Source organism: Haemorhous mexicanus, chromosome 27 (genome assembly GCF_027477595.1).
Source record: "Haemorhous mexicanus isolate bHaeMex1 chromosome 27, bHaeMex1.pri, whole genome shotgun sequence".
Classification (NCBI taxonomy): Eukaryota; Metazoa; Chordata; class Aves; order Passeriformes; family Fringillidae; genus Haemorhous; species Haemorhous mexicanus.
The window spans coordinates 5,956,699-5,967,193 of record NC_082367.1 but is presented as its reverse complement, the minus strand read 5'-3'; the positions used below and the strand labels follow the sequence as shown (position 1 = coordinate 5,967,193).

The 10,495-nt window shown below is 60.6% G+C and overlaps 1 protein-coding gene across 1 annotated transcript in view; it reads left to right on the top strand.

Annotated features, from left to right (window-relative positions):
* The first annotated feature begins 7,706 nt into the window (after positions 1–7,706).
* Positions 7,707–10,495, top strand: part of RUNX3 (RUNX family transcription factor 3) — a 34,967-nt gene continuing 32,178 nt past the window's right edge. Inside the window, exons 1-2 of the mRNA XM_059868590.1 lie at positions 7,707–8,016; positions 8,919–9,075. Coding sequence (XP_059724573.1) covers positions 7,756–8,016; positions 8,919–9,075 — 418 coding nt within the window. The 5' untranslated portion in view covers positions 7,707–7,755. The remainder of the gene's footprint in view (positions 8,017–8,918; positions 9,076–10,495) is intronic.

The window sequence follows — 10,495 nt, the reverse complement described above, 5'->3', positions numbered from 1 at the left end:
CCCGAGGGCACACGGCTCTGTCCCGCCTGGAGCTGGCCAAAAAGCCGCGGGGAAGCTCCAGAATATTCCCCGGTGCCATTCCTTCTGCACGCTGGGGAGTGGGGAAGGGAGCGGCGCTCCCCAGCCCGGCCTGGGCCGGGGGGCCGGAGCCGGGGTTGGGCTCTGGATCCCTGGAAAAGCCGGGAAGCAGGGGTGGAATGCCAGGCGGGGGCCGGGCTGCTTCCCTTGAAACTGGGAGTGAATGCGGGGAGGTAATTCAGCGATTTCAGGTAATTCAGGGATTTGGGTCAGGAATAAACTCCTTAGGGGGATCTGGGAGAGGTTGAGCTGTTTTCCCTCCTTAGGGCAGAGAAAGTGGCAGCCAGGGAGCCCAAGGGTTAAATCAGATGTGCTGCTCCAAACCCCAGCCCTGGTTCTGCAGCTCCCTCTCGCCACACCGCGTCTTGCTGGGCACTTTTGTGCCCAATTACCCCGAACCCTCTAATTGAGCAGCTTTATTTTATTAGCCCAGGGTCAGTTTGGAAAATGAGGGAGCCTTCCATAGTTTTTTCCATGGAATTTGGAGAGCGTGCCAGGCTGGGAGGGGCAGCCCCAGCCCTGAGCCCTGGTCCCCGGGGGAGGAGAGGGGACAGAGGGCTCAGAGCACCCCGGGGTGGTGGGAGGTGTCCCTGCCCCCGGCAGGGGTGGCACTGCCTGGGTTTGAGGTCACTCCAACCCAAACCATCCCAGGCTTCTGTGACCTCCCCAGCCCTGCCAAGGCTTCTCCAGAGCCAGAAAACCACAAGGCCACTTCCCACCCCCCAGTTCTGGAGGGTGGGCAGGTGCAGGGTGAGTCAGGGCACTCCGAATTTGTGTTTCCCAGCCCAGATCCCCTCTCTGCCCGTGGGAGCCGCTCCCGTTCTGTCTGGGCAAGTTCTCCATTTCCCATCCCCAGCCCCAAAGTGCTCCAGAGCCTCTGTGACTTCCCAGGCTGTGTCTGGGCTGGCTGAGGAGGCTCCCGTGGTGGCAGCCAGCTGACCCAGGCACCTCCTGCTTGCGTAGGAACTTTTATAAGAAACTTCTGCAAAAGCCCAGATGAGCTCACGCTGCTGAAGGCTGGGGATGAGTTCCCTTTCCAAGCTGGGGGACGAGGAGCAAACGGTGACTGCAGAGCAGCCCTAAATAACAGCGAGCTGGAGCTGTCTCAGTTCATAGCCAGGAACCAGAAAAGCACCTCCTGCCTCGTTTTTAGCCTGTGACGAATTCCCCCAAATTGGGGATTTGTCTGGGCCTAAGGGGAGGTGTAAATGTTGGGTGGATTGGCAGTCTGAGCCCTCTCAGGGGATTTTTTTGGAGCTACTCTACAACCTCCAGGCTTACTGATGGGCCCTGTTGGGCAAAGCCACATCCGTGAGAGTCTTCATGGAAAGGTGGATCTGAAAGAAATGTTTATGCAGGAAAAAACGATCTGAGGAAGGAGCAAAAGCAGCAGAACCCAGAGCCCATCCAGTCAGAGCAGAAATCATATCCCCAGGTTTTTGTAGGGGTGAAAGTGGTGAATCATAGCAAAAAGCAGATTAACCTGGCAAAAACGGTGTGACAGGCACAGGCTGAGGTGTGGGACAGGGGGAGCTCTCCACCTGCAGCAGGAAATGTCTCAGGAGAGGCTTTGGAAGCTGAGCCCAGAGGTTTCTCCACTGGCCTGTGCTCAGTCAGGGGGGACAGCACAGCCCCGTGGTCCCTCACAGCACGGGGCAGCTGGGGCTGGGGCTGGCCAGGGGCTGTCTGGGACCAGGGGGTGCCCTCAGGGGGACCAGTCTGGGTTCCTGTGGCCGTTCTGGTGTCCCACAGAGGAGTTCAGCAGAACTGGGGAGCCTGTGAAGCTGCTTCTGCTAAGACATGACCTCTGTGAGACCCGAGCCAAAAGGGAAACTGGAGTTCCCTGTCTGAGAGCAGCAGCCAGGCCCCGTCTCAGGCAGCTGCCAGACCCTCCTGGGGGGGATCACGCTGTCCTGTCCCCACAGACAGGGACAGAGAGGGACAGACAGGGACAGAGACGCAGCCCTGGAGCAGGGAGGCCTCGGGTGAGGTTTGCCCGGGGCAGGGATGGGGCTGAGCTGTGGGATTGTGTTCCCCAAGGGTCACTTTCTCTCCTCACCTTCGACTTCCCCAAAGGGAACTTTCCACAGCAGAGGCCAGCTCAGCTCCCTCAGCCCGTGGGGCTCAGCACATCCCTGGCCACTGCTGGTGTGTGGCTGCTGGCCCTGCCCAGGGGTGCTGCAGCAGCTCCACTCACAGGAGAGCTGCCACCCGCTTTGTACCTGGAATCACCCCAGCATTTGGGGCCAGGCTGTGGGAACAGCACTGGAAATGCTCCTCGGGCAGCACCACTGCCCCTCCAGCCAGTGCCGGGGTTGGAATTTGGATTTCCCACCCCACCAGGACTGCAGAGAGTGCTGGGTCCGGCTTTCCCGAAGCACCACAACTTCCCAAGGCACGAACCAGCTCGGAGCAGCGTTTTCCTGCGGCAGCAGGGCTTTGCTCAGCACGTGCAGGAGGATTTCCCTGCGCCTTGGAGCTCTGCCCGGGAGCCTTTCCGTGACAGAGCTGCTCCGAGCTCCCCTCCCTGCAGCCAGGACTCAAACCCTGCTGTGCTGTGCCCCTTGTGCTTTTCTTGCTGTCATGTGCCTTTCGGTTCCTCTTTTCACCTTCCAGACGTTTCCCCTTTTTCTTTCCTTTGGAATTTTTTTTAATTTCTCCCCCTGTCGCGTTTTGGGTTCGGAGGGTCTGGCAGCACCCGGGGCTCTGTCCCTGCCGTGGGACAGGAGCCCGGGGCTCTGTCCCTTCCCGGGTGGGTCTGCCAGTGCTGGGCTCCACGGAAAGTCTCTCCAGGAGTTCCAGGAGTCCCAGAAACGCCTTCCACGGGGAATGGACAGGCTGGAGGTGTCTCCAGCAGGGAGAGCCCTCATTCCCTGCAGGACCCGGCAGAGGAGGAGTCACCCCTCCCTAAAACTCCTCCGAAACCCCCTGAGAGGGAGAAACTCCGGTGAACTCGAGCAGCTCTGAACAAAGCCCAGTGTTTCCAGTTGTGCTCTGCACCTTTGGGCATTTTTGGAGGAGATGGGCTGTCCTTAGGTGCTCCATAACCTTTGCATGAATGGCTCCTTTTCTCTGCATAAGCACATTCTTGCAGCAGCGTTGGGCTTTCATTCTGCTCTGCCCCAACCCTCGGACTCCTCTGTTCACTTGTTTAAATCAAGCATAAAGCTCTAACTGTTCTTTGAATATTTATGACCAGTTTTTATCTCATGCCATGCATACAAAACATACTTGATTCCTTTCCTAAAAGTTTTTTCAAGTGCAAAGTTTTAAAAACATGTGGCTTTTATTGCAGGCAGGAATGAATAACAGCATTCCACCCATAACCACATTAAATGGAACAGTAATATTCATATGCGTAAGGGCAAAAGCTGCCTTGTTTCCTATTTGCAGCCGAACTCTGAAATTAATTAAGAACTAAGAGGATCTGACAGTCATTAGGATCTTTTTAGAAGGAGTGGAAGTGGCAGATGTGACCCACGCTGCAGCAGCGCGGCCGTGCTATCAATAGCACAGAGGATGTGAGCCCCGAGCGCGCTCCTGGGCCGGGGCTGGGGCCGGAGCAGAGCCCGGCCCCGAACAATGAAGAATGGCACTTTCGTGACTTCACAGCCGCAGCGCTCACGTCAATCGCACTCGTGCTCCGGAGTCACTTCGCAGCTTTGGAGAGCCCCGGCTGCTCCGCGGGCGCTGCGCACGCCCGGCCGCTCCGTGCCACGCCCGCGGCACCGCCCGCCGGCTGCCGGGGCACCGGTCCCGCTGTCCCCGGGAGGTGACACATCCCCCAAGGGCAGCGGCATCGCTCCCGGATCCCCTGGGCCAGCCCGGGCTGTGCGTGTGGCTCCCGCAGCTCCCGCCCGAGCGGCAGCGGGCGCGGGGTGCGCGGAGTGTCCCCCTGGGGTGCTGGTGGAGATGAGGGCTGGCACAAACCCTGCGGCACTCCGATGGGGACAAGTGGGAGCGCAGGCGAGCCCAGAGCTGTCAGAGTGTCACTGATGGCGACTTCTCCAGCGCAGCCTTTTGCAGTCAGATGCTGCCTTTCATCCAGGTGCTGCCGAATGACACCTGGTCCCCGGCAGCCAGGTGGGAATCTCAGGTTGATTTTCCCTGCTGACAGCAGCTGAAACCTCGCTCCTGCTGCTGCCCCAAGCGAGGGTCTCAGCGCCCGGGCTGTGCCCGCACAGCGAGGTGGAACCGGGCATCCCGGGGATGTCCTGGCTCAGGATCACTTAAGCAGCATCACTGCGACTGGGGCTGAGCAGGGCCCCCTCTGCGAGACCCCCGAGCCCGGGGCAGCCCCCGGAGCCGTCCTGGGGCCGCTCTGGCAGCTGTTCCCCGCCTAGGAGGAGATTTCCCTGATTAATGTCAGCGGCAGCCGCTGCCCTTTCCTCCGCCAGTTTCCCCTCATTCCTCCCCCTGAGCCCCGCAGTTTCCTCCCGCAGGAGCCTCTGCCCCCAGCCCGGAGCTGCCCCGTGGGAGCCCGTTCGAGCAGTGACACTCAGGGGTTAAAAACTGCCACCACCGTGCACCCCATCGGCCCCGGCATCTGCTGTTTGATTTATGAATGAATTGCACGCTCCCTCCCTGCGTGCTGCTCTCAGATCCCCTTCCCTGAGCTACAAAATAGATCCAGACACCCGCCTGGCCCTACTGAGTGCCGAGCTCCTGAGAGTTTGCGATGAATTTTTAATAGAAAGCTTCCTCTGAGCCTCTGCTCTCGCTGCTCTGCTGTGGAAACGAGCGGCTCTGCTGTTAAAGAGCAGCTCAAATGAATTAAAAACTACAGAGGAGCCTGTAAGGGAAGTAATCCCAGCGAGGAATGATTTAAAGAGCTGCTGACCTCCCCGCGATGCGAACAGTAGCTTTTGAGTGTTTGTAAAGAGGCCCATGCAAATCCTGGGTCTGATACTCTATTAACCTCCTCGGGAGCGCGGGGAGGGCGGTGTTGGGATAATCCCCACGTGTCGACATCTCCTGGTTTGCGGAGGACCAGAGCAGCTGGATCCTGCTGTGTTGGAAAAGCAGAATTCAAATGAAAACTCCTTCCTGCTCGGGCACAGCTCCGCGGGTCCCGGAGCTCTGGGGTGGCTTTGCTTGGCTGGACACCTCTCGCAGAAGCAGCCACGGGAGCTCTGCGCCTCGGGAGGTCCCCAGACAGTTTTGGGGTTGTGGGCAGCCTGGTTTGTCGCAGCTCTGCGGTTTGGGTCTCATCTTTGCACTGCTGCGAGTCAGCAGCTACGTGCAGGGCCCTGCTGTGGGTTTGGGGTGAGGCTGCGCCCCGTCACCCCGAGGGGAGAACGGGGCGGGGGAGGAGGGCACAGAGCGGGGAGAGAGGATTTTGGGAGGGCAGCAGGATGTGGTACCCAGCACACCTGGGGCTGCAGCTGGCAGTGACGCGGGAGGCGCTGGGATGGTGCTTGGAGGAATCCAGGTGATGCCTTCAGCGCCCGCGCCAACAGGTGGCTCCCGGTGCAAACAGGGATCCGAGAAAGGTGCGCGTGGCGGGGCTGTGATAGTCACGGACAAAGCGGTGCAGGCAGGGAAGCACCGGTCCTGCTGCAGGGAGCACCTCGCTCCTGCAGGGACCCAGCCCCAAACCACCCCAAAGAGCCCCAGCGGGGCTCCCCCTGCCCTCCGCGGCCCCGGGGGTGACAGGTGACACCGTCAGGGCTTGGTGGGGCGGGGGCAGAGAGGGGGTAGCCCAGGGGGTCGGGAAGGGGCAAGAGAAGCAGCGGGGTGGGCAGGGCGGGAGATGTCGGGATGGCGCGGGGGTGTCAGCATCCCGGGGGTGTCAGCAGCCCGTCCATCCCCTCCCATCCCATCCCGTCCATCCCTTCCCATCCCCTCCCGTCCCGTCCCGTCCCGTCCGGTCCAGCCCCGGCGGAGCCCCGGTGCCAACCAGCGGCCGCACGGCGGAACTGCAGCCTGGCCCCGCATGCGCCCCCGGTCACCGCTCCGGGCCCCCCCGGGGGTACCGGGGGGCACCGGGACGGGCCGTGCCCGACCCCCGGCAAACCCCGGCCCCGCCCGAATCTCTGCCCCCCCCCCCCCCCCCGGGGGTTGTGCGGGTTCCCCCCGCTGGCGAACGGGGGGCGAAAAGTAGAACTGAGCCGGCGGCCGCTTTCACCTAAAAAGGGCAGAATTTGAGCGCCGGTAGCGGCGGGGGCCGGCCCGACCCGCGGGGCTGCTCCCGGCGAGCTCGACGGTCCCGGAGCGGATCCCGGTGGCTGCCGCGGTGTAACGGGAGCCGGGACCGGGAGCCGCCGCTCCTCGGTTAAAAATAATATGTATTTATTGTTGTTGTTGCTTATTTCTGGAGGAGCACCGTGGGTTTCTGGGGCTTGCAGAGCCCGGCCCGGGCTTGCCCCTCGAGGCACGGCGGCTCGCGGAGGAAAATGGTTCCGTACTGAGTGAAAGGAGGATTTTCTGGTGTTGGGCGATATTTTGGCTTGTTTTAAGGAAATTGGCATTCCACATCGGGCAGCGCGGAGCCGGGAACGCCGCGGCCCGGCCGGCTCCTCTCGGACGGACAGTGCCGGTCTGCAAACACCGTAGGACCGAGCCGGGCACCGGGAAACAGCCGGGGAGCAGCGCGGGCACAGCAATCTCCTCCTCCTCTCCCCCGGTTCTGCCCCGCCCGCCCCGCGGTTCGGGGCACCCGCGGGGCGCGGGGAGCCGCCGCCTTCGTTGTGTTTGTTGCCGCAGAACCGGTGGCTTCGCCACGAATTTTCTTGCCAACGGATTCCGGCCGGAGCCGCCGGCCCTGCCCGCAGCCGCAGCCCCGGGGGAGCTGCCGGGAGCGCCGGGGGCTGCGGGAGCCCCAAGACCGCCGGTGATGGGGCGGATCACGATTTTGGGGGGGGAAAAAGAAGGAGGTTTGGGAGCCGCGGTTTTCAGCGCAGCCCGAGAGGCGAATCCCCCCACACCGGGGGACGCGAGTGCCAGTGGTCCCCGCGGCCGCCGCCGCCCCGCCACGGTCGCGCCACCGCCGGGAGGGCGCGGGCGGCGGCGGCCGCGGGAGCGCTGGGTGGCGGAGGCCGGGCTGTGTCCTCAGCCGCTCCGGACGGCCGCGGCTCCGGCCCCAAACCGGCCCCACCGCACCCCAAAACCTCCCCGGCGGCGGCGGCCAGAAACCACCGGAGCCCCGACGTGCGCTCGCCGGGGCGTGTCCTGAGGACCACGCCCTTTACGCCATAACCACGCCCACTCATCTACTAACCACGCCTCTTTGCTCATTATCACGCCCCCCACCCCATGGAGCGCGCTGATGGGCGGGGCCAGAGCCCACCGCGGGGCTTCTATTGGCGGAGCGGTCCGTCCGTCACAGCCGCCCCGCCCCGCCGGGGCCGGCAGTAAATACGGTACCGGGCGGCGCGGCGGGGCCGGCAGCGGGGCTCGGGCTCGGTACGGGGAGCCGGCACAGGCAGCCGTGCTCAGCACCGGGAGCGGCACCGGCACTCGGCACGGAGCGCAGCGCACCCACCGGCGGCGAGCCCCGGAGCCGCGCGGGACCCGATCCCCCGCGCCGCCGCCCCCCCCGCGCCGCCCCGCCGAGGACGGCGCTCCGCCGGCACGGAGCGAGGCAGCGCGGGGCTCGGCCGCCGCCTTCCCCGCCGCCCGCCGAGCCCCGCCGGGTGCCCGCCCGTCCCGCCCGGCTCCCTGCCGCCCGCCGTTGTGATGCGTATTCCCGTAGACCCGAGCACCAGCAGGCGCTTCACTCCCCCGTCCACGGCCTTCCCCTGCGGTAAGATGGGCGAGAACAGCGGGGCGCTGGGGGCCCCCGCGCCGGGCGCCCGCGCTCGGCCCGAGGTGCGCTCCGTCGTGGATGTCCTGGCCGACCACGCCGGCGAGCTGGTGCGCACCGACAGCCCCAACTTCTTGTGCTCCGTGCTGCCGTCGCACTGGAGGTGCAACAAGACGCTGCCCGTCGCCTTCAAGGTGAGTCCCGAGCCCCGACGGGACCGAGCTGCGACCCGCTCGCCCTTTCCCCTCCGCCCCTTTCGCTTTGAATCGCTCCTGACATCACCGCCGAGGGAGCCCGGGTTATTATTTTTAATCAAATAGCCCAGTTTATTATTTTTAATCAAGTCTCCGCATTGCCCCGCGGTCACGGCATCTTAGATATTCCGTACAGTTAGGAGCTCTCAGGCAACTTTGAAGTTTAATGAGATGGAGGTTAATTACCTTCCTGGGAGAGGGAGAGCCAGGCAGGGAAGGGAGATCTAATCTGCGAAAAGTCGAGCGAAGAGCTGCATCCCCGGTGCCGGGCTGCGCTGCCCGGGCTCCCCGGGGCACCCCCGGGCTGGGCATCCCCGCTGCCCCCGGACCGGCCGGGGAAAGCCGAAACCGAGCCGGGGAGAAGCGAGGGGAGCGGGGCAGGGCGGCAGCGCTGTCCCGGGAGCCCGGGGGGATGAGGGGGGCTCTAAACCGGGTTCCCCCGGCTCCGGGCTCTGCTCCCCGGGAGGGGTGGGGGCCCTTCCCCGGTCCCGGCGCTTCCCCGGGCCGGACGCGGAGCTCCGGGGCCTCCCTCGCGGCCGCCCCGCTCTCGGCACCGCTTTATTTTGAACCCGAATCCAACAAAATAAACCCACAGCCTCCTCCGACGGGGCCGAGGATGGCCTGACCCTCCTTCACCCCCTCCCCGCCGACCCCCCGTCTGCTTTTAACCCTTTCCGAGCTCATTTTCCCCTTTCCCCTCCGATGTTCTCAGCCTCCCTCGGGGGCTCGGGCTGCTTTTGGTTTTGCTTTGGGTTTTTTTGCGCGGGTTTGGGGGGAACCGTGGCGCAGGTTGGCTCGGGTGAAGGTCGATTCGAGCCTGAAATGCTCTGGCCCTGCCCTAGGTCGTAGCGCTCGGAGATGTCCCCGATGGGACCGTGGTCACGGTGATGGCGGGGAACGACGAGAATTACTCGGCGGAGCTGCGCAACGCCTCTGCCGTGATGAAAAACCAAGTAGCGAGATTTAACGACCTCAGATTTGTTGGGAGAAGCGGCAGGGGTAGGTACCGGCCCGGAAATGGTTGGCTTTTTAATTTGTTTTTTTAGGGAAAAAAAAAAAATAAGAGAAAGGAAAGAAAAATGTTTTCTTACTATTTTATTACTATGTTTTATATACTTTATTTTATTTTTAAAATTATTATTATTATTATTATTATTGTTACCATTATCATTATATATTATATATTATATATTATATATTATATATTATATATTATATATTATATATTATATATTATATATTATATATTATATATTATATATTATATATTATATTTTATTCCAACCGTGGTTTCGTTGCCGGGAGAAGCCCCCCAGCCCCAGAGAGGTTCCCGAGGATGAAAGGGATGCAGGAAGGATGCGGGAGGGATGCGGGATCAGCCCCGGCGCCGCCGGCTGCTCTGCCTCGCTCCTCCCAAGGCTTCTTCCCTGCCGGGAACGGGCGGTGCGGATGAAAAACAATTTAAAATACAGGCACAAATATATCTAAATATCGATAAATCTATCTAAACCCAAATGAGGCGGCCCCAGCCCGAACCTTCCCCAATTTCTCCCATCACGCAGGAGGCAGCGGCGGGCGCTCGGTGAGCAAACCGCACCTGGCAGCTCGGCTTTGAATAGCGAAAATCGAGAGTTTAAAGGGAAATAATAACGCAGAGCTCGGTCTGCAGGGCTGGCACGGGCAGGGAGCTGCTGCTTCTCGGGGGGGATTTTGCTCATTTTCCCCCCGCTCGTGGCAGGGAAAAGCAGGACCGCAATTTGGCTTCCCGGCTTTTCCAAACAAATCCGTCCGTGCCACCCGAGCAGGGGGAAATAAATCCCCTGGAAATGTTAAACACGGAGCTCTGCCTGCCCTGCCGGTACCTGCGTTTCCGAGGGTATAAATAGAATTTCAGCATTTCATCACCAATGAGTGTTGCAGATCGGAGCCCTCAGTTCTGCGTCTGAGCCCGAATGAGAACTCGATATTTTAATGGCCATATGGCAGCACTTTCTCAAAGGCTTCGAATGTATACACACAGTGTCAGATATATTTTGACTTCTCTGCATTAATTAAAAGCAGTGATGTTAGGAATTATTTGCATGTAATAACTGTTTACTTGTTCCTCTTTATGAAACTTGAATAGTTTACATTCTTTCATACATTTCCTTTTTCCTGTTGGCTCCTTCTCCATGTTGCAGTTTCTTTAAAACTCTCCACTTAACTGGTTGCAGGTTGATGGATGGAAAATGTTTTTCTTTTATGAATTAAGCTTTCATTTCTGTAATCAATTATTCTCTTAGGCTCTTTTCTTTCTGGTTGGGCTTTTTTCCTTTTTTATTTTTTTTTTCTTCATCCTCGCACAAATTTCCAAACTGAACGCAACCCAATCTCAGCATGACTCTTGAATTCATTATTAACTCGCTTCCTCTGCACTCTC